General features: G+C 29.2%; 3 protein-coding genes across 5 annotated transcripts in view; 2 read left to right on the forward strand and 1 right to left on the reverse strand.

Moving 5' to 3' along the window:
* Positions 1-1,848: 1,848 nt before the first annotated feature.
* LOC129915133 (uncharacterized) lies at positions 1,849-13,370 on the forward strand. The gene is made up of 5 exons (XM_055994599.1): positions 1,849-1,852; positions 1,919-2,201; positions 11,567-12,071; positions 12,139-12,999; positions 13,353-13,370. Exons 1-5 carry the CDS (start codon positions 1,849-1,851, stop codon positions 13,368-13,370), a joined length of 1,671 nt encoding a protein of 556 aa, XP_055850574.1.
* Positions 13,371-16,582: 3,212 nt separating this feature from the next.
* Positions 16,583-22,668, reverse strand: LOC129913039 (dromyosuppressin). Its single transcript, XM_055991390.1, has 3 exons — positions 22,535-22,668; positions 16,891-17,104; positions 16,583-16,811 (listed from the first exon to the last, which is right to left on the reverse strand). Exons 2-3 carry the CDS (start codon positions 17,102-17,104, stop codon positions 16,717-16,719), a joined length of 309 nt encoding a protein of 102 aa, XP_055847365.1. The 5' UTR covers positions 22,535-22,668; the 3' UTR covers positions 16,583-16,716.
* Positions 22,541-24,848, forward strand: part of LOC129913035 (GRIP and coiled-coil domain-containing protein 2) — a 64,144-nt gene continuing 61,836 nt past the window's right edge. The window contains exons 1-2 of one of the 3 annotated variants that reach the window (XM_055991386.1): positions 22,541-22,834; positions 22,904-23,087. In XM_055991386.1, coding sequence (XP_055847361.1) covers positions 23,073-23,087 — 15 coding nt within the window. In that variant the 5' untranslated portion in view covers positions 22,541-22,834; positions 22,904-23,072. Of the gene's footprint in view, positions 22,835-22,875; positions 23,088-24,848 lie in introns of all 3 variants that reach the window. The other 2 variants (XM_055991387.1, XM_055991385.1) reach the window with 2 other exon arrangements.

Raw genomic sequence — 24,848 nt, forward strand, 5'->3', positions numbered from 1 at the left:
ACTTATTTATAAATGAGGATTCAACCCATATATAAATGAAATAAGATGCTCGACTGCGTCGCACGTACTTACTTACTCTCATGATGGCAAAAATTGCTTGAAATGTTAAAAATCTTACAAAATAATTTTAATTCAATTTTAATTTTATAGCGGAGTAACTTAAGCTCAAAAAATGGCAATATTAGGAAACCCGGCCGAATAGCTTAGATTTTGGTGATCTTTTTTTTCAAACGTAGGTAACTAAAAATACTTTAAAGTCTAAAGATAAAAAATTGCCGGTGTTGCCGTTTTGATTTTTTAAATTTAATTGAAGATTTTTGTGAACAAAAAAATTTTTTTCAAAAATTTTGCTTAAATTTCATAAATTAATTGATGCCAAAAGATTGTCTAAGAAATTCAAGGAAAAAAATATATGGGAGTGAGGGAAAATCTTCCATCGTTCAAGCGATAGATGCAATTTTCTTATTAATTAACTTCAAACACAAAAAAAAATATTTGAACACAACGGCAACACCTACAACATTTAACTATATACATTTTTAAAAAGCTAGAAGCTTAGTCATATTTGTAAAATTAAAATTAAGTTGATTGAATGAAGGGCTTTTGAAAGAATGGTAATTGAACTCAGATTTTTGAAAAAAAAAATTATTGACAAAATTTTAACATGTCGTTTTTAAAACTTTTTTCGTATTATAAAATGCATTTATTTTCAAGTTTTTTTTTCTGGCCACATTTATTATGATTTGAAATTATAAAAGGAAATGTCAAAATGTATTACAATTTATGAAAAAAATTAAAAAGTACCCATTTCATTTTCGAAGAAATTTTTGTTAATAGAAGTTTAAAAAAAAAATGTAACTTATTTTTTTTTTTTTTAAGTTCAACATTTAAATATTAAGTTATTTTTTATTCATTCAATACCCTTATTGTTGAAAGTTAAATAGCAAAAGTTTAAAGTTCTTATTTGCCAAAGTCTTTGAGAAATTCAATTATTTCAATGCAAAAATTCAGTTTTTATCAAGAAAATCCGATGAAATTGAATGAACTAATTTTTAATTTTTTTTTTTTTCAAAAGAGTGATATATATTACCTTTTCCTTTTCGGAATTCAACTGATAATACCTATTTATGGCCAAAAAAAAATTTTCTAAATAAATTCATATTTTACTACAAAAAAGTTAATAACGTTTTTTTTTCCAAAATTTTGAGTTGATTACCAATGCTTTCAAAAACTCTCGATTAAATTTAGTGGATTTAAATTTTTCAGATAGAAATGAGATTCTGGCTTTATTCGCTTTCTCTATCATCGATATTTCATGTCTAATTGCTATCCCGAATTCGTTTTTTTTTTCTACGAATCCTTAACTTGCCCAATATAACCTTATTGCAAGTTAAAAAAAATTGTCACAAAAGCTCATTATTTTCTAATAAGATAATTAAAGGAGTATACAAAATGTAACTGTTGATGTGGCCCTACAATGCGTCTAATTTAGCTTGTAAAAAATAGTATACGAACAATATTCAGCTACAGGATTGTTTTTTGTTTCGCTGGGTTAATATGTGTACATTAACCTCTAACATATTAAAAGCGTAAAAAGAAAATTCCTTCATACATTTGAAACGATAAATGTTTTCTTTTTGCCGCCCCAAAACACATGTCGCCTTATGCAGAAGTCCCTTTTGCTCATCCTGTCTAACACACATTTGTAAATATTATGTTTCAACATGTGCCACACGCAGAGAAGATAAAATTGATTTGATTTATTTCAACATATCCTTTCGAATCGTCAAATATAAATTTGTGGAAAATATTTGCTCAATGCTCAGTTTTTCATTTGAAGTTAAAGCAATGGGTAGTTCTCGGATTATTTTGTTTTTTTCATTGTCGATAGTTGTTGTTGTTTTAAAAATTGATTCAGTTGCTTGTGGGAAATTAATTTTGACGGAAATACCATCGGTGCAAAATAAAATAGTCGAATGTCTGCTTAGGATTGTTTCTGAAGTTGACGAATGGATGACGGGAAATATTGAAATTAATATCGATGCAACAAATCCAATTGTTAAAGATGATTTTATTAATACAGCAGTTGCTTTTAGAAGGAGAATCAACAGATCTACCTTTCAAATGGCCACAAATATTCAAAGTGAAAGTTATGCAATTTTTTTTCGAGTCTACTTCATCGAATCATTGACATCACTGGAGTGAGTTTGATAAGAGAAAATCATTTCAAAATAAATCTTTGGATTTTATCATAATTAAAAAAAAAACTAAAACAACAAATATCTAGAAATTTTTACTTTCCAAAAGAAAAAAAATTAATGCACAAAATACCTAACTGCTGCTTTTTAAAAATAACCTATATACTCATATTAATATATGTTTGTGAAAAACAAACTGGTCTAAGGTACCCATTTAAAAAATGTAGAACTTCACTAGTTCAGTCCTTTACAATTGAATTTTGCTTAAAATTTGCATCAAATAATTTTCTATTTAAGTGGAAGAAATTATTCCAACAAAGGTCATAAGATAGTATCAACGAAAATTAGTCTCGAAGTTCTGTCTGTCTGTCTGTCTCTATCACGATTCACGAGCTACATCCCAAATCACTAAAGCGATTTTCTTCAAGCGTGTTAGGGTTTTGGTCGATTCCCTATGGAAGGGATCGGAATTAAATGTACTTGTCATATGAGCAAAATGAAAAAGGTTGTTTTTTAAAAAGAGTTCTAATCGTTTAAAAATCTTTTAAAAGAGTTTTGAATCGTTAATAACGGTATTTACAAATAAAAGTTTATTTAAAAAATTTAATAACCCTATAGTAGAGTAACTAAAGCAAATTATTATTGAACCCGGCCGAACAGCTCTGATTTTGACGATTTTTTTTTCAAACGTAGGTAATTAAAAATACTTTAAAGTCTATAGATTAAAAATTGCCGATGTTGCCGTATTGTTTTTAAAAATTAACATTAAAATTTTTTTGAACAAAACCATTTTTTTTTGCTTAAATTTCAAAAAACAAATGATAGCAAAAGATTCTCTAGGTAATTTAAGGAAAAAAAATATAAGGGAGTAGAGAACAATCTTCCATCATTTAAGCGATAAATGCAATTTTCTCACAATCTGACTTCAAACAAAAAAAAAAATATTTTGAAAACAACGGCAACACCTACAATGTTTTAAAATACATTTTTAAAAAGCTAGAAGCTCATACTTATCTCTTAAATTTAAATCCACTAAATTTAATTAAGAGTTTTTGAAAAAATGATCCTCAAACTCAGAATTAAAAAAAAAAAGTTATTAAAAAAATTTAAAAATGACTTTTTTCCAAACTTTTTCTTATAAAATATGAATTAATTTTACACAAATTTTTGGCCATAAATATTATCAGTTGAATTCCGAAGCAGAAAAGGTAATACATATCACACTTTTGAAAAAAAAAAAATTAAAAATTACTTCAATTTCAATGGGTTTTTTGATAAAAACTGAATTTTTGCATCGAAATAATTAATTTTCTCAAAGACTTTGGTAAATAAGAACTTTAAATTTTTGCTATTTAACTTTCAAGAGTAAGGGTTATTAAATAAATAAAAAATAATTTTATGTTTAGATGTTGAACTTTGAAAAAAAAAAATAAGATACATTTTTTTTCAAAACTTAAATTAAAAAAAGTTCTTCGAAAATGAAATACTTTTTAATTTTTTTCATAAACCGTAAAACATATTGACATTTCATTTTATAATTTCAAATCATAATAAATGCGGCCAGAAAAATTTGAAAATAAATGCATTTTATATTACGAAAAAGTTTAAAAAATGTAATCTTAAAATTTTTTCAATAATTTTTTTTTTCAAAAATCTGAGTTTAGATACCATTGTTTCAAAAGCCCTTAATTCAATTAACTTAATTTTAATTTTTCAAATATGACTAAGCTTCTAGCTTTTTAAAAATGTATATTAAAATATTGTAGGTGCCGTTGTGTTCAAATATTTTTTTTGTGTTTGAAGTCAATTAATAAGAAAATTGCATCTATCGCTTGAACGATAGTAGATTGTCCCTCACTCCTATATATTTTGTATCCTTGAATTTTTGGAATCAATTAATTTATGAAATTTAAGAAAAATTTTTGAATAAAAATTTATTTTGTTCACAAAAATCTTTAATTAAATTTAAAAAATCAAAACGGCAACACCGGCAATTTTTAATCTATAGACTTTAAAGTATTTTTAGTTACCGACGTTTGAAAAAAAAGATCATCAAAATCTAAGCTGTTCGGCCGGGTTCCCTAAAATTGCTTTAGTTACTCCACTACTAATTGAAAAAAATTAGAAAAAATATTTTCATAGATTTTTATAGGTAGGTATTAAAAAAAATATTTTTTTTAAACGGCTCACACAAAAGAACTTGTTGTTATACAAGAAATCAAATGCCATAAACCACAATTCGTTTCAACATTTAAAACCATTCAAAAATATGTTCTTGTAATTTTTAAAACAACCTTAATCCCCCACGAATAACAATCAGACATGATTTTACAATGATAAGGAAGGGGAAAAATGTGGGTATCTTATCGCAATTCTGTCTACCTGTTAATATCTCGAATTTCTCCTAAAATTGAATTATAAATATTATCTTTTTCTTAAATCTCATGAATTTTTACATAAGAGCAGTTGTGCATTTAACCAAAAAATCTTTGAATTATTTTTTTTTGTGGTTTAAATCACAGGGTCACTGTGGTGTATGCGTAATTTTTTTTTTTGTAGAGAAAATGTTAACGGATAATACAAATTAAATTAAATAAAGTATAGTCAGGCCTTGATTTTCGTTGAGAGACCATTGTTTAGTTGGTTATGCGAAGTTTTGCTTATATGGGTTGCAACCCTTAAACCCAGTTTACCCATTCGAACCCAAACTATGGATATCAATATTAAAATTTTTTTTTCAGTATTATCGTGTCATAAACATTACAATTAAGAAATATGAATAGCAAAAAGTTATTTTCCAAAACAATAAATAACAAAACTTTAATTATCTTACTCTCATGTTCAATTTGAGTAACATACACTTTCTATGATCACCAAAAAAAGTTGTCCGGCGAAAATATTTTTTTAATAATAATAAATTTAACCCTTAACCACCTACCCTCTATTTCAGTCACTTAACCACCTACCTGCGGTCCAGGAGACCGCTGCAGAATTTTACCTCCATCTCGCAAATTCTGGAATATTTTTTTTTTTAATCAATAATATTGTTTATAATACATTAAACCATTATTTTAACGACTAAAATAATATAAATTTAATTAATATTTTGTAATTTTATCAAAAACTTCATATATTGGCGCTTTTAGAGCAAAAAATGACTGTGCTCATACATTGAGCTTTGTTACAGTAGGAACTTAAAATTTCGAATTTTTTGTATTAATTGTTAAAAACTAACATATCAAAGAATTAAATAAAAATAAAAAATGGAACATAAAATTTTTTTTCAACAAAATTGCAAGGCACCAACATTCACAATTTTTCGCTACAATCAGTGCAAATTTTGCTCGGGAACTCTAAGAAAATTATTTTTTTGTACATGAAACATAAGTAAACTGTCTCCCGTTTCATTTTGGGATCGCAAATGGAGCTTGTTTTTCGCATTTTAAGCTTTTCTAAACTTGGTAAGCTCGATAAATCTTCACTTATTTGTAGAAAACGGCCAAAAAAATGTCACATAACTACCTACCTGCGGTCTCGGAGACCGCTGGAGAAATAAATTTACTAACCTAGGCCGAACGCGTGCACGTATTAACGCTCAAAGCTCATGCGTGATGCTGTTTCAGGTGTGGAAAAGGTACATAGAAGCACATTATCGCACGACACACACACAAAGAAATATTTGAATTTGAAAAACCGTTGCAGTCTGTGAGACCGCTGGTAGGTGGTTAAGGGTTAATAATATAATTTAATAATAATAATGTATACTACTTTTTCTTAGCCAATAAAAATAAAACATTTTCTGGATTTATATTTTTAATATATTTTTATTTTTGAATTTTTTTTTTTTTTACATGGTCATAATTTTAAAACTTTTAGCCAAAAAAATGTGAATGTCAGTTATGACCCTTTTTTGATAAAAAAAATCAAAAATATGATATTTGACTAACTTTTTGTTCTAATCAAATAACTAAAAATCTGTAAAAAATAATTTCAGCTAGGAAGAAAAAAAGGAATGTTGATTTATTGTTTATTGAAGCCTTTTCTTCACCTTACAAACACGAGACTAATTTAGTTTTCCTTGCCTAAAATGTTTGTGGCCTGCTACCCCTGGAGGAAAAAAAAATTAATTATTTTAATAAAAACATGTTTTGAAAATTACTTAAAAATCTATCAACCGTATTTTTAAAAAAATCAATTTATCCTTCTTAGACCGAGAGCCGGCAGCATATTTTGGCAGTTTTGATATAACCGAAATTCCAGTGTGCACATATCTAGATATGCACCACAGTATATCAACGGCAGTGATCTTTTTCAGCTTTCCCTTGCCAGACGCATCCAAAGTGCAGCAAAAAGTCAATTTTTGGCGTTTTGGTATAACCGAATAAATGATACACCAAAAAATCATAAAAAATCCCCTGATTTCAAAAATGTGGGTACCAGAAGTTGTTTTTTCAGCTTTCGGCCTGCCAGACCGCTTTGAAGCATTTTGAAATGCATTTTTCTAATAAAAAACCTAATAGCTTATTTTCTGTTGGGTATAACCGTATGATGGTAACAAATTATGTCTATTCCTGGTTTAGAAAATGTAAGTTTAAGCCAGTTTTGTTTCAGCCTACCCTCTGCCAGACGCCCTAAAAGGTATTTCAATAGTACGGGAAAGTTAGATTTTGCTATATGGGGCATGAGGGTCTGGGAAAAAATCCGAAATGCATTTTGTCTTCAGGGATTAAAAGAGCATAAACCCAGGGATCGAAAGAGTCTAAAACCACATTTTGTACAACCGCACCAAGAATCATTTTGTTTGTCCCTATACAAAAAATTGCAATTTTTTGAAGTTTTTTGCCTACAGATTGAAAACGGTCTGTCAAATCAAATAACCAATATTGTAACAAATGAAGGTAATTAAAAGATCTACAACTTTTACAACGAACAAATTTTTTAAAAAAACGCTCAAGTAAAAGAGATTTATGACAAAAATAAGAAAATCACTTTTTGACGTGTTTAAAAAAAACACATCCTAACTTTTAAACCAAAGGGATAATCGAAAAATGTTATTTAACATATATTGTAGAAAATTAAATTATTTCAAGTTTGTCATACATTATTTTTTCTGTAGGTTCAAAAATACGCGAGTTATGTGAAAAACTAAAATTTGTATTAAAAAAAAAAATGGCGGCCAAATGACTCTTAGTGCGATTGAACAAAATTTGGTTTACGACTCGTGGTCTTTATGCCTTTCGAGCCCTGAAGTCAAAATGCATTTCGGATTTTTTCCCAGACCCTCATGCCCCATATAGCAAAATCTAACTTTCCCGTACTATTGAAATACTTTTTCGGGCGTCTGGCAGAGGGTAGGCTGAAACAAAACTGGCTTAAACTTACATTTTCTAAATCAGTAAAAGGCAGAGAAAGTTAATATTTGGCCATCATATGGTTACTCTAAACAAAAAAATATTATTTCAATTTTATAAGAAAAAAACAGAAACTAGGTGTTTTTTCTATGGAAAAACCTATTTGGGAAACCTTTAAGGGCGTCTGGCAGAGGGAAGGCTGGAAAATATCTGGCTTAAACTTATATTTTCTAAACCAGGAATAGACATAGAATTTTAATTTGTTACCATCATACGGTTATACCCAACAGAAAATAAGCTATTAGGTTTTTTACTTGCGATATAGGTACTATAGGGCAAGTTTAGGATTCGTAAAAAAAATCGAACTCGAGATAACAATTTTACATGACATTACGATTATGGAGAATGCCAAAAAAGTGGGTCCGGCAATTCTGTCTGTCTGTCTGTCTGTCTGTCTGTCTGTCTGTCTGTCTGTCTGTCTGTCTGTCTGTCTGTCTGTCTGTCTGTGTGTCTGTCTCTATCTGGAGCTGCAGCCTAAACGAGTGAAGTGATTTTCTTCAAACTTGGTAGTTAGCAGTTTTTGGTGATTCCCTAGAGGGGAAATTGAAATTTTTTTTTTTTTGACCAAAACTAACGGTACCTGCCATATAACGAAAATAGAAATAAGGTAATTTTTTTCAAAAACGGCTCTAACGATTTTGATTAAAATTTTTTGTGTAGTACTACACATAAGGGCCAACTTTTTAAATAAAAAAAATATTTTTTGTACCGTTATTAACGGTACCTGTCATAGAACGGTTTTTTTCGTTTCTGAATATCTCGTACAAAATTACCCCGATTTAAATGAAATTTTTTATACAAAAGTGTGTAAGTAAAGATAATATTAAAATTTTAGAAAATTTTCAAAAAACGCATTTTTGGTTTTTTAAAAAATATTTCAAAATTTTTTTTTGAAAAATCAATTTTTTGAAAACGGATCAATGAAAAATTTTGAAATTTAGTTTTTATGTGTAAATTGATTATTTCTTCAAAATGGCATACCAATTTTTTTTTTGAAAAATGTTAAAAAAAATTTTATATATAAAAAATAATTTTTTTAAAAAACGGCTCCTACAATTTTCAAAATTTTTTTTCTAAAACTACCTTTTTTTTTTTTTTTTTTTTTTTTTTTTCAATTTCAATTTAGTTTATTGAACTTGTTATTTACAATTGACTTAAAATTAACTTATTTCTAAGATACATTGGTTGATATAAAATTTTGTTGGCACAGAAGGGGCCTAACCTTATACAATGACTAAGTTATAAAATATAAATAAATATTATACATGGATAAACTTAATTTAAAAAGTCTGCTGACTAGGTTGTCCTCGGGGTGTTCAGACCAGGATGTCCAGTTGAGGGGTTGGTTGAGTTGGGTTGGTTAGATTGGCGTTTAGCCACGATAGTGTGCCGACTGGGTGTAAATAATAAAAATAATAATAAAAATACCTTTTTATACGAGAAATAAAATGGCATATTTGTATTTTTTTAAGATATTTTAAAACGGAGTTTTATTAATTATAAAAACAGATTTAATTTTTTTATACTACTTATGAAATTTCTTCAAAATATCAAATTTTAAATTTCTTGAATAAAAAGCTTTAACATTATAGTTACTTTAAGCATAAGAGCAAGTACGTGCGACCCCAGTCGTGCAATTTATTATTAGAAAAATGCATTTCAAAATGCTTCAAAGCGGTCTGGCGGGGGGAAAGCTGAAAAAGAAACTTGCGGTACCCAGAGATTCGAAATCAGGGGATTTTTTATGATTTTTTGGTGTATCATTTATTCGGTTATACCAAAACGCCAAAAATTGATTTTTTGCTGCACTTTGGATGCGTCTGGCAAGGGAAAGCTGAAAAAGATCACTGCCAGACTTTTTCCGTTGATATACTGTGGTGCATATCTAGATATGTGCACACTCGAATTTCGGTTATATCAAAACTGCCAAAATATGCTGCCGGCTCTTAGACTATCTATGACGAATATACCTACAAATGATGGGCGCACAGATCGACGGATGACATAAAGACTTTTTTCTTGTAGCCATGAGTTTCCTACTTTCGAAAAAGCCGTTGAATTTTATTCTTAAGACCCGATTTTAAACTTCGGCCATGAGATTAGCTTGTGTTCGGCGCATTGAATAATTACAATTGTAATTATTCAATGGTTCGGCGTATGTGTGTTAGCAACTTGAGTTGCAAGTTTGTCGATGTCTACCTTGTTTTCCAAAGGGTTTTTTTTTGACATTCCTACTTCAACGGATATTTATTGGACGACTGGAGGGCGCTTATTTTTCAATTGAAATTTCTATAGGGCAAAATAAAAGCTTTAGAAAACTTCAACGGCACTTTGTTTTTTTTTTTTTTTTTGGAATACCTACTCATTTTAATTTCTTTTATTTACAATACTTATGTATGTGTATTTTCTTTATGTTTCTTTTAAGAAATTTCAATCATCTTCACAAGGATCATCATACAAACACGAGACTAATTTAGTTTTCCTTGCCTAAAATTTTTGTGGCATTTTATACCTGCTGCCCCTGGAGGAAAAAAAAAATTAAATTATTTAAATAAAAAGAACATGTTTTAAAAAATTACTTAAAAAACTATCAACCGGATTTAAAAAAAATCAAGGGGCACGGTAGTGCCCAGCCAAGTTCTTTGGCACTACACCCTTATTTACAGGAAACAACTCAGGCCATTTTCGACCCCCCTCTAACTTCCACACCAAATATGCCAGAAATTTCAAACTCGCTACATTTGTTGAGCTGGCCGAACCCAAATTCCTCACAAAATTTCAGCTTCTTACGATGAGTAGTTTCTGAGATATAGGACTTCAAAAATCGCTAAAACCGTAACTGACTCATTGACATTGACTCATTGACATTGACATTGAAATTTGAGATTTTCAATTCAGGGGGCGTGGTAACCGCCCATTTTCGCTTAATTTACATCAAATATTTTAAAGCACTTCTGATTATCGTAGAATCTTGAAACTTGGTAAAATGGTAGATCTGATAGTTATTACAAAAGAAAAAATTTAAAATTTGAGAATTTTAGACAAGGGGCGTGGTAACCTCCCATTTTATCTGAATTTTCATCAATTATAGAGATTTTAATTTCTACAGCAAAACCTTGCAAAAAGAAGTGAAATCACAACAAAAACATTACTGTTAAAAAAAGAGCCAAGTTCTCCTATGTTGAAATTATGCTAGCACAAAAAGTACTGAAATGTAAAAGTGGACAAAGTTCTAAAGCTTGGCTTTAAATTTGTATAAATACAATTTTGGTTGTTTACTTGGCAATTTTTCAAATAGCTTTAAAAATCGGTAATTTAAAGTTAAATTGCCAAGTTAACAACCAAAATTTTATTTATACAAATTTAAAGCCAAGCTTTAGAACTTTGTACACTTTTACATTTCAGTACTTTTTGTGCTAGCATAATTTCAACATAGGAGAACGTGGCTCTTTTTTTAACAGTAATGTTTTTGTTGTGATCAATTTATCCTCCTATGACGAATATGCAAATGATGGGCGCACAGATCGACGGATGACATAAAGACTTTTTTCTTGTAGCCATGAGTTTCCTACTTTCGAAAAAGCCGTTGAATTTTATTCTTAAGACCCGATTTTAAACTTCGGCCATGAGATTAGCTTGTGTTCGGCGCATTGAATAATTACAATTGTAATTATTCAATGGTTCGGCGTATGTGTGTTAGCAACTTGAGTTGCAAGTTTGTCGATGTCTACCTTGTTTTCCAAAGGGTTTTTTTTTGACATTCCTACTTCAACGGATATTTATTGGACGACTGGAGGGCGCTTATTTTTCAATTGAAATTTCTATAGGGCAAAATAAAAGCTTTAGAAAACTTCAACGGCACTTTGTTTTTTTTTTTTTTTTTGGAATACCTACTCATTTTAATTTCTTTTATTTACAATACTTATGTATGTGTATTTTCTTTATGTTTCTTTTAAGAAATTTCAATCATCTTCACAAGGATCATGGTAAAAAATTTTTTCCCCAAGATCATTTCTACATAATAATTCTACCTAAAGGAATTCCGAATTTTTTGCATCTTTTGAGAGAAATTTTTCAAATATTTTGGAAACTATCTATGATTAATGTTAATGCTCTGATTGAAGATCAAGACGGAATTGTTACTTTATACACATATTTTCCATTCAAAGAATACCGCTGCATGGATATCTCACCTGAAATCAATAATCGTTTTGTAAATGGAGTTTTTACATACAAAAGATTGCACTTTCCAAACAAAATCACTAATTTTTGGAAATGTCCATTGAATGTTATTGTTGGGACAGAACCACCATTTATTGATATAGATAATGGAGAACTTATAGGTTTTGATGGATTACTTTTAAAACAACTAGCAAGTGTTTTGAATTTTTCTATAAAAATTGTACGTTCTCCATCAGGACATGTATTTGATAATCAAACATTTACCGATGGATTTAAACTGGTGAGTTCGTAGCACATTCAGCAGCAAAAAATAATAAAATACTTATTTTATTTTGATCTATTTCTAGTTAAACGATGGAGTTGGAGATTTAATGATTGGAGATAATATTTGTACTGAAAAGAGAGCTAAATATTTTGCAACAAGTCACTATAACACGTATCATAAATACATAGTTTTTCGAACGGAAATTTCGGCTAGTTCTTTAAAGACATTAGTTCTGCCCTTCGACTTATGCACATGGCTTATTATTTTATGTCTTTCCATATACAAATGGTTTGCTAAATTTTTGTGGGAAACAATATCCAAGAAGCCTATTGGTCATCGTACTGGGACTTATAATTGGTTTATCCTTGGACCATACGTTGCGAGTTTTTTGATTATACGTAGTTTGTATGAAGGTTCAGTTTTTAAAATTTTCCACCAACGACCTATTGGCGTCCGGCCCAACAGTTTTGACGAAGCAATTCAGCAAGGTTATAAATTTATGGCTACTACAGAAACCTATTCTTTAAATAGTGGTATACCAGAGCTAAAGAACAATATTGTGTTTTTTAACACATCCGATCTAATGGAAACATTTTTTGAAACTGAAGGAAAATATGCATTTTTTGCATCGAAAGAACACATGTCTATTTACAGTAAAGGACGAATGTATTTCTTGGCTAAGAAACCTCTTTTGACAAGATTTACATGTATGTTTATGACAAGGTTATCTTATATGACATCAGAATTTAATAACAAAATTGATCAATTGAGAACCCATGGACACGTGGATAAAATTTATAGTTTATTTTTCAATATAAAAGTACCATCTGCAAAGGAAAGCAGTAAGACTCAGGCGTATTTTTCTATAAAACAATTAATGGGAGCATTTCATTTTTATTGTATTTCGATTTCAGTTAGTTCGTTGATTTTTATATTTGAAATGGTATCGGAAAAATTTAAACACTTAAAAATGATTTTGGAAGTGTTTGAAACTAATTTTAAAAACTAAACATAAATTGAGTTCAATTTTTAAGGCAAATAATGGCTTTTTTAACTTTGATAGAACTTTATACATTTATTTTAAACCTTCAGCTTTGTCGATATGTAAGAAAAACTTATAAAAGATTGATTCAAGTAAAAAGTAATCGTAAGTGTAAATTGGTTAAACGAAATAAAGAATATCTAATCGTAAGTGTATGTTGGTACGCTTTTTTTATTTTTAAAATTTTTAAAATGTGTACTAAAGTTTAAAGGAGAAAGTATAAGATTTTTTTTAAATTAATAAAAAATGTATAGTATTTGCGACTTCAATAATTGTAGTCGTCGAAAACTTTTGAAAACTAACGCACGTTACTTTTGAAAACTGACAGACGTCACTTTTGAAAACTGACGCGCGTCATTCTTGAAAACTGAAGCGCGTCACTTTTTGAAAACTGACGCGCATCACTTTTGAAAATTGACGCGCGTCCCGTTTTGAAAACTGACGTGCTTCTCTTTTAGAAAACTGACGCGCGTCACTTTTAAAAACTGACGCTCGCCATTTTTTGAAAACTGCTAATTATAATTTGTACAATTTTTGAACTAACTCTGGGCTAACGAAAAAAAGTGATTTAGTTTGTTTGAATTAGCATGGTTTATTAAGTAGGTAAAAGTGAAAAAACGATAGTTTTTAGGTACACTGAAAAAAAAAACAACAAATTTTGATTTTTAAGAGGTTGGCAATTTGAAAAAAAAAAGTTTTTTTCATAATTTTTTAACTAAGGGTGGGCTAACTAAAAAATGCGAAGTTATTTGTTGGAATCAGCATTGTTAATTGAAGAAAATGGATAAAGGATAATTTTTACACTGAAAAAAAAAATTTTGATTTTTAAGAGGTTGGTTATTTGAAAAAAAATGTATTGTTATAATTTTTTACTAAGGGTGGGCTAACGTAAAAAAGTCATGTAATTTATTGGAATTACTAAGGATAGATCAGAAAGGTCTAAAAAGTTCTATTCTTTTACTGAAAAAGAAATCAAAAAGAAATCACTTCAAACCACTTTTTATTTGTTGTTACTTTTGAAAAATGTTTGGATAGATTTTACTATACATGTATAGCTTTTCTAGGTGCTTATATGGCAAACCAAAAAAATCAATGATTTTGAAACAATATTTGAATGTTGTGGTTTTAAGGTAAAATGAAACAAATCAACTTAAGCTTCTTAACAGGAATGTTATATGGACTACATTCAATCAAGTAAAAATTCTAAGTCAAATAAATAAACACCAGCGGATTCTATGTTTATTAATTATAAATTTAAAACAGGTCACTGTGGTGTATGCGTACTTTTTGTGTGTATGGTGAATATAAAAACTAATTCATCTATCATTTTTAAATTAAGCGTAGGATAGCGAAAATAAGAGTTGGGCTATCCTGGGCTAACTTTTGGGCAAACAAACCAACGTTTTAAGCAAACGATTGTTTCACAGAAAAAGAAAATGACAATTTTTTCGGCTTCTGATATGAAAAAAAGTTTTTTGTTGTATCTTTTGAAAAAAAAATAGTGAAATAAAGAAAAAAAGGTTTGGCTATTCTGGGCTAACGTTGGGCAAACGAATTACAGTGCAAAACCAACAATTTTTACACTGAATAAAAAAAAACTTCTGTGACTTTTTAGGAGAAAAAAAAAATTCCGTTATAATTTTAGAACTTAGGGTGAGCTGGCGAAAAAATAACTTGGGCTATCCAGGGCTGACCTTGGGCAATCGAACCAGGTAGGTTTGGAAAAAAAAATTAGCATTTGGTGATGCCAACTTCACATAGCCCACCGAATCCTACTATCGCAATTACTGTTTTGTGTATACGATTTCTGAGTGAATGTTTTGAAATGTTGTTCTTCTAATTAAATACATTATGTACATATTCGAAATATTTAAAAAATGTGAGTTTTATTAATTTTGAGTGGCCGGAAATAAAACATATTCGGCTCTTTTTATTGATAAAAGTTTAAAAAAATAAAAAAAAAATTTTAATCCTTTGATGTTACTACTTACATATTAACATTCATTATTGTTTTTAAATTCTTAAAAAAAAAAAACAAAAATTGAAGTTAAAAACATTTAATTTATTTAAGCTTTACATAATTAAGTCCGTAATCGAAGATGGGAAACTAGATGGCCGAAAATAAGAAACAAAGGCTGGTAAAAGGAAAAACGGATTATTCTTGAATAAATTATTTTTTGGAACAATTATTAACTTTTTTTTAATTCCACTAAAAAGAAATAAACAAAGTACAACATTACTTCAATAAAATTATTTCAAAATGTAAATATTTGACGTTTCTGTGCTTTAAATAGAATTTTATTTGAGAGAAATATAACATAACAAAGTTTTTGATAAGATTAAAATTCTATTGTTATTTGTTTATTTATTAAACTGGCTTTCCATTTAATAAATGCAATATCCTTATGAGGCTGGCTACTGGCGACTCTACCCTATTTTATCTTTACACATTTTACAAAAAAAGTGAATGAAATAATGTTAAATAAAACGGCTTTTAGCATAGTCCCCGCCCTACAAATTTTGCTTTTATAAAGCCTTAAAGAAGCTACAGTTGTTAGCATTAGTTAAACTTTATAGAAACTTACGCGTTTTTTTTTTATGGCGGAACTCGTGTTCCCATACCTACTTTACTTTTATCATGTGGAACTACATATCGTCGGCGGAAAGCAAAATTGTTCTAAGTCACAAAAAGCAAATTTTTACAGGGGACGATTTTTAAGATTTAAATTGATTGAAAGCGATATTTTTTTGCTCGTCGGTAATAATTCAAGTTATGTTTTTTTATAAAGTTTGTTCTTTCCTTTTGAAGAAACCATACAAACTTACTTCATTATTAAATACATACTATTTTTAATTTCTTTTTTTTTTAATTTAAAACCCAAAATTGGACATAGAACAATTCCTATACAAGTACGCACTTTCCTTAAAAAAAAAGTGGACTTAGAACAAAATGTGATGGGACTTAGAACAATTAAGAACACTCGATTCTCATTTTCAGAAAGCTTCTTAGGTACATGTTTTTATTGTTCTATGTGCCATTAAATTATATTATCTACTTTAGAAATTTTTTTGAACAAAAACGCTTTTCAAATTCGGAAAGAGCACCTCAAATTAGTTAAACTACATCATTATCTCATTTTCGGTAAAAAGTGGATTTAGAACAATTTTGCTTTCCGCCGACGACGATGTGTATATGAAATTATGCTTTAATGAAATATGTAATTAAAAATGAATTATAACAAGAAACAACAATTTTATATACTGCAACCAACTTAGAGGATTTTTTTATTAATTTATTATCATTAAATATATTACAAAATTTACATTAATAAATAATTTTATTTTAAGTCCAACAAAATCAATTATACAGTAAATTCAGAAAAAAAAGAGATCAATTTATAACATGTGTTTGAATTTTTGTGTGTGTGTGCTGCATTCTCAAAAAAAAATAATAATTTTTTTTTTTTTTTGATAAAAACATTTTTTTTTTTTTTTTGTATTTTTTTTTTGTGATTTTTTCTCATTTTATCAGGCTTAGAGGAAATACATTTTTGCAAAAATCTTTTAAACAGTCATTTAACATTTTTCTCCTTTTTTGTTTGTTTGTTTTATATAAGCTTAACGCCTTTTGCCGAATCGCAAAAACACATGATCCACATCTGTTCGCTTGCCATAGTTCAATGGGACAAGATCATCAGTTTTTGACATGAGAGCTTTTAAAGAAAAATTAAAAAAATAAAAATATTTTAGTAAAATGTAACTTCTTTATACCTAAGTAAATATTAAACTTACCAGCAGCTTCATTCTTGATGTAAGCCCTCAACGCACTTGACAATTGATCAGAGTTTTCCAAAGCAAGACACACTTTCTTGATGTGTTGTGGCATTTCATCAATAATACCAGGTTCACAAAGTGGAGCCATGGAAACGCTTGAAGTTTGTCCCATTCCAAAAATGGCCAAGAGCACGGAGGAGATGATGAGTGTTGCAATAATATGGGATGACATCTATGGAAATAAAACAAACAGAAATAAGGTCGTTAGTAAAAAATTATATTGTTGTTCATTTTTTCAGATAGGATTTAAAAATACTGTTCAAGTTTACTGATTTGTAAAGATGTGCTTTTTAATTTTTGTTAAGGCCTGTCTTTATAAACCTCTACCAGTCTTACCCCTTTTAGACGCCATTGTATTAAACTAAAATATTCTCAACAAAAAAAAAAAAAACGAAATATTAATTAAATCTTTTTATCGTGTTCTTTTTTTAAAAGCCCAAGAATTTCAATTATTTTGAATTCACTTTGCACTTCAAGTCATCACCAGAAGTAAAGTTTACATTGCAAAAAGTATATTAAAATACTTAAACCAACAGCTAAGCTAAAGGGCAACAACCAAAGAACTTTTTGTTCCCAAAGGTATTGCACACTTTTTAATTTTTACTCAATGCGGTAACTTTATGCAATATTCAATCTCCTTTTTTAAACAAATCCATAAATATTCCAAGTATTGAATATTATACAAAGATACACCGAACATCATTTGTTATCGACCACAAGGATATCATAGTTTTGTGTGCAATTATTTTTTTTTTTTTTTAGTCTTCATAGAAAAATACACAACTGATCCATCTTTGTTCTTCAACAAATCCAATTATTATGAGGTTAAGTTGGTGGGATTTTTTATACGTGAGTACTTTAGGTATCGTTATTCAAAGAAAAGGAGTGCAACCCTTAAAGGATCCAGCTACCACTTTTTATACATTACGTATATCCTGCTGGAGGAAAAATAACCAAATCCTACTTAACGATATCGTTGACTTGTCAACGAGCTTATATGATGTAGGTACCTAGTCATAAACACCTACATCCTTATAACTGTTGACTTACAAGTCTTATACAAAAAAAGTATGACAAAAATTGAAATAAATTTGATTAAAAGCATATATCCTCCCCAACAGGCATATTAACCAGCAGGGATAGAACAAAAGATTCCCTTAGTAAATTGCATAAGCTGTAATCTGAAAGATTATGCACGGGAGTAAACAATATGACTTTGTATGTTCTCTGGCATATCCATCAGTATAAAACGTGTAAGGATGTCATTTAAAATATAGTAACTCTTTCCATGGCAATTTTTATCCATTACTCTATTGGAAGAATATCCTTTCTATCATGTGCCAATAACAACTATATCAAGGATCCTTGGAATACTTTTACTTTTTTTACTTTACCTCTTATAGCTGGTCATGAATTCAAATTGAGAGCCATTTCTTTGTCAAGGCATTGATGTCTTATCCGTATGTGATGATGAGGACAAAAAGATAAAAGAGCATAAATACCTACATAGCTAAAGCCTTGAAGTAAACTGTTTTTCGAATTTCCTGGGAAAATAGACGACGACGAAGAAGAAGGCGCAACAGATTACCTCCCTAATGATAGATGATTGCAGCGAGTGTAAATTTACACAGGACATCAATATTAATTTTCGCAAGCAACACCGGCAACGAAACAGAATCAACTTGTAAATGGAGATACCTGGCTATGGGATATTCAAAGATAAAGAGCCTTTGGATATATAGGTAAGGTACATATAGATACTATGCAGTATAGATAGAATTCTGATGCAACGCAAAATTTTTGTGTTTGTGTGTGTGTGTGTGGGAGATTGAGGGGGAGGACAATGAAAATGAAGCGAAGGTTAATGCAAATAATAATAGACTATGGCCCAAAACATCATTGAGCTGAAAATCTATGTTTGCAGCATATGCAGCTTGTTGAAGGATTTATATACGAGAATGGAGTCTTTACCATTGCAATTTTCAAAATTGACCACAAAATTCATGTGGATGTAATTAGTGAGAGGATTTTTAATGTGTTTACGAAAGGATGATGATAACTCATTGATTTAGTGATTTTTTTTTTCTTTGCGTGGAATATACGCACGGAATGTGTTAAAATGTACTCCTTCCAACAGGTAGCAAGTACAGATTATTTATGGTTGACATAATAGCAGAACAACACATAATATCGTGCCCGAAAGGATGTTCATTAATTTCAAAATATCGGAAAGTAACTTGGGTTTGTATTTATAGTTTTGTTGCAAATTTCAACGGAAGGTGGAGAAAATTAAATTAACAACTAAGCAAGAGGGAGTTGTTTATAATTTTTTTGGCAAGAGTTGTGAGTGCGATGTTTCAGTTTTCGAAACATAATTAGGAGAATTTTGAAATAGTGCGAAATTGTATTTTTAGTTCTCTAATTTATCCCAACTAGCACAACAGCTTCTATAAATTGAGGTCTCGCAGGTTCTGCTTTGCATACAGCTTGTATTGAGCTTGCTTCGGAATTTAATCGCTTATAGAAGTTCGGACTTGTTTAACAAATTCTAATAAGTTGTTTAAATACTGTTAAAGAAACTTAAACGAAGAAAGCTTGTTTTTCGGATAAGCCTGCTTAGTGAATTTATAGAGGCTTTACAGAAATTACCAAGTTTTTATTTGATTTTTGGTTTTGATATTGAATAATCTAGCTCGGACATTTTTTTCTTTGACATTTCTGCTATTTGAACTGATTAAGTTTTTGATTTCATTAATGAATAGACTAGGATGGCCGAGTGGGTAGAGTGATGGACTACTTCCAAGCAGATACGAAGTTCGATTCCTGGGTGTTGTAAAAAAATTATATACTTTTCAAATTATTATTAATAGATAAACTTAAATACTAATGGAATGTTATATATAATATCAGGTCAAAAGATAAAATTCATGATTTAAAACCTGCTAAAAAAGAATTCTTTTTTTTTTTAATTTCGATAAGACATGTAAAAGAGCTATACAAGCTGTTCCGAAGCTATCTGTCAAATCTCAATCGGTAGAGCTTCGGTAGAGCTTCGGTAAAGCTTCGTTTAAGATCCTTATAGAGAGTCAAACTTGTATAACGTTCTCCTTTTTCCATGCCCAACAACCTTACTAAAGTTTAAAAGTAGCTGAAATGTAGCTTTTTTAATACCTTAACCGAAGCTGAAATGTTAGTTGGGATATCATATTCTCTTTAATTGTTCAACATGAATCACCTGAATTCATAATAATGTGAATAATTTATTTAGATTCTGAAACTTTTTATGTAGAGCTAAAGAGAATAGTAAAACAATTGAGATCACAGCCTCTGCTATTTTTTATAGACTTAAGTCGATATTCTTCCAACGCTCATAAACGGCTCTTAAAGTTTTTTTCGGAGATAACGATTATAATTTAAGTGGGGTTGTAAATTTAATGAGCGCTCATAATGTTTAATAACATTAATTGGTGAAAAGGTTTATGAGCCTTTTAATTTATCATTTTTGTAGAATATCGGCTTTTTGCAAATTCATTCATCTACAGATGTAAGTACAACAATTTGTTTTTGTTGTAGTTTTTTCGAATGCAAAAATAGTGTTGGTTCCGATGAAATCAAAAATTAAGACATAAACAATAAGAAGGAAATAGTTCACAAGGAAGAAAATTTATATTCCAAATGGAATATATCAGAAATATTACATAAATATTTATGAAGACATTATGTTGAATGATGTTTTCGAAATACAAAACAAAAATCGTCTATCATGCCCACAAATTCTTAAGCATTGATCAAGTCATGAACCTAGATTTTTTTAATTTTCGTACTGTCTGCTGTAAAAAAAAAAACCTGAACTTAAATTTAGAGAACTTTGCAATGGAAGATTAGCCATGTTTAAAGCAAAAAACAGATAAATAAAATTTCCTACTCTATGTTTGATTTTCTTTGAGTTCGGTGAAATGAATTTCCTTGATTAAAAACTGTGTTTCCATGTTGAAACAATACTAACTGGTATGTAGCTCATTTTTTGATTGATATGAATAGTTAAAATCTAAATTAGTTGTAATATTCAACTTAAATAAATAAAAGATTACAATAGTTTCACTGTCAGATTTAATTGCTTTATATCCAAATAAAAATCAAACTATTTATTATGACGTCAACATTACCAAATAAATAGGATTAGATAAGATTAGGATTTTCATCATATACCTATTACAAAAATGTCAAGAAAATACGTATAATAATGGCTTCAGTGATAAATGGAATTAAAAGAAGAACCTTATAAAAAAAAAAAACTATTACTGATAATTTTTTGACATGAACAAAAAAAAAAAAAAAAACTAGAAGTTTGTACGTTTTGAAGTTGAAAAGCATGAAAGAATCTCCGTTTTCATTAGATGTGTAAACTGTTATAGTTAACAGAATAATGTTTTACAAAGGTGTTTTCACCAATAATTTGTTGACAAGTTCAATTGTCAATCTTGATGTCAAAAAAATGATAAAATGGAATAAAAATTTAAAAAATCAAACAACCGAATTCTATAAAATGCATTAAAAAACGTTGAAAATGCGGAAAAAACAAGTTGCTTCTAACCCTGTCCAAAATGCTAGTATTTATCAAAATTATACAGAAAATAATGCTTTTAAATATGCACTGGTGCCATGGGTGTAGTGTTATACGATACTGATTCATAAAAAAAGGCTAAATAACGTAAGTAAGCTTTCTTAAAAAACTTCAAAGGGGTTGAAATGTTAAACAACTACTATTCACAATACTGAAAGGCAGATATATATTTTGATATAATGAAGCTAGAACTAGCATTAAAACTACTTCCAATTTCAATTGCTTCGGAACAAATAAAATTTACCGAAATAAATGTCTTCAGGTTTTTAAGTAATAAATTCAAGGCATTAATCATTTGAGTTGATGTTCCAAATGTTGAAAAAATTTAACATATGGGTGACCGAACAAAGTTTTCATATGCTGATTTTCATGGCAGAATTCTGCTAAAAACCCTACGTTTTTTTAAAAAAAAACTTTTATAATAAGAACTCTATATAAGCTTTTATAGTTTGAACGGTTTTTTTTTTTTTTTTTCAAAAACCGTAGAAAGAACATAATCCGATGTATCGCATGATTTTCTAGTTTTAGAATTATTTTGCAGATTCTATAGAATTCGAAGGACACTTAAATAAAAGCCTTGCAACATTTAAAAAATTAGCTTCAGAAAGTTTGAAACCAAACAGAACCATAACTAATGAAATGATTTTCTCAAGTAAAAATTGCGAACTGCCTGATTTTGGTATGTATGTACCTACTTTTATCAGTTTTTTAAAAATTTCATTTGAAAAATGGCAAAATTTGCAAAACACAAGTCACTCTCGAGGTATTTGAATCTTTTTCTCTAAACCTCTTGACTATTAATCTTTGTATTTATTTAAAATAAGTAGACCGAAAAATATCTGCAAATTAGGTACTATCTCACAAATTATTACATAGCGAATGAACGCGGTTAAATTCACCATTAATATTAACTTTATATAACTTGTTACACTTTTTAAATAATAAACTAAACCAAACTAAAAAAAAAAAAATACTCACCTTGTATATGGAGAGAATTTCTGTTATAACTGTTTTTAAACTTCAAAAATTTATTTAAAATTCTTTGTATTTTTATTTTGCTTTGTGAATACACTTGTACTCGATGAGTTGTGAACGTTTTGTGTGACTTACAATGCCAAAGGACTCGCTTTTATACTTAATAAAAGCTTCCCATCAATGGACTATTCGGACTTGTGATTGGTTGCAAAAAAAAAGAGTACAACAAATCCTTAGTAGAACATCTCAACGCATGCTTTTGATTGTTGTAGGTATTGTAAACCGAGGGCATAATGTGAGTGGGTGGTAAAATGTTAACTTACTATATGCGTAAATTTATGAAGCATTTTTCTTTTGTTTCTATGCTCACAGTTACATATTTGATTTTTGAAGGAGGAAATTTGTATTTCAACATTTACTATATACGTTGAGATACAAAAACTGTTGCAAGCAGATATATCTACATATAAATGGCTTTTATGGCGATGAAGAAGTCATATGACCATATGTTGGGCAAAGGATTTATTATTATCTGTTAACGATGATGATACAAAAGGTAAGCAGCGAGAATGTTTGAGTTTTTAACTAGTTTGCAATATTTAAGCTCTGATAGATTTTATTATGAAGTAAAAAGAAGAGATTTGTTATGTTCCCAGTTATACCTGAGAATTATAATGACATAATATTTTTTATCAATTTTTATGGATATTGACCAGTATTTGTAATAAAAATATTAGAAAGTTTGTTTTCTTTGTATTTCAAAGTTGTGAAACGTTGTTATCTTAATCGCGTTCTAAAAAATTTGATTTAAAGAAGAAGGTTAGAGTTCACTTAATTTGTAGATGTTTGATTTATGTAAGATAAATCCGTTTACATAAAAATGTTCTATATTGAAAAGTTGGATTAGCAAAACAAATATCGGACTTAAGGACTTTATGTTTGTCTTGTTAGTTCACTTTTTGATAAAGATAACTGCATTTTAAACTGATCATAAATAGCTGTTTAAGAAAACTTGCATTTTGCATTCGTTAAAAAAAAATTTGGTTCTTAAAACGTGGGTGCCCAATCGTTAAAAAATTGTGCGTATTTATTTGCATTCATTCTTCTTTCCAGTTTCTTTGGTTATCAAACCTACATCGAAAAACAAAAGCAAAAAAAAAGTAAAAAAGTAATGTTAAAAAAAATCTTAAAATTAACATTTGAAAACTTGATGTTTCGATGCACAGTACACAACACATATGTATACTAAACAAGGTAATATATGCCCCCCTGCAACCCCCCTGCCTGGGCTCACTATTATAGGATTTGGGGTGGGTGCAAGTTTGGGTGTAGGCAAATTTTCTTCAGAATTTAAAAGTTTTTTTCGAATCCAAAATAAACTTTGTACTTACCCAAAACCCAACCTTGACCCCACCCCAAATCCTATAGTGTGCCCAGACAGGGGGGTTGCAGGGGGGCAGCATGCCCCCTCTTACCCATCTCACTTTGATACGCCTTGAACTTCATACCTTTACCATTTTTATAAAAAAAAAAAACCCCATTTTAAATTGCCTAAGAGAAGCGGGACAGAGGACCCAAAAAGGAAGTTAAAATCCTCAGAGCCCGCGAAGGGGGACAGGCATGATACTTTTAATTTAAAAAGCTGTTAATATTGGCGAAAATAGTCAAAAAAAAAATGAAAATCTGATAAAAAGATAATTTTCTTATTTTCAATTTTCTCAAAAATATCGGCATTGATTAATATAAATTTAAATGTAGTGTGTGTCTAGTCCGTAGATTTATCTTCGGATTAGATTAATATGTAATGTAATGTAATATTTATTTAACTTCCTTTAAAATATTTTTTTGATAACAAAAATTTAAACCATTACTTAATGATTTCATTTAAAACAAAAGTTATTTATTTATTTTTAAATATCATCAGTAGGAACTTTCATCGGAAAGTTACCTACAACACGTAACTTAACTTCGAGAAAGATAAATTGCTAGATAAGTTCCATCTGAACTTAGTTGCAATCGGGAGGAGGAGGTGGTTTTAGTGGTTAAGAGTCCCACATATCTATGAGCTCGCGTTTTCCGGTCCTCATAGAATCTTTTGAAGATTTCAACACCTACCCACGGACAAAAAAAAAAAAAAAAAAAAAAAAAAAAAAAATTTCTCAAAAACTAGAAGGTATAGAAGCATCTGGTTTACAGTATTTGATAAGAAATTGATTGAGGCAGTTTATTTCATTGATTAATTTCATATTTAAAATGGCAGTCTTGGCAAAAATAGTATTTAATGTGTTTTTTAAAAACTTTTTCCCCCAAATTTTGA

The sequence above is a fragment of the Episyrphus balteatus genome, chromosome 3 (assembly GCF_945859705.1).
Source record: "Episyrphus balteatus chromosome 3, idEpiBalt1.1, whole genome shotgun sequence".
NCBI classification, from domain to species: domain Eukaryota; kingdom Metazoa; phylum Arthropoda; class Insecta; order Diptera; family Syrphidae; genus Episyrphus; species Episyrphus balteatus.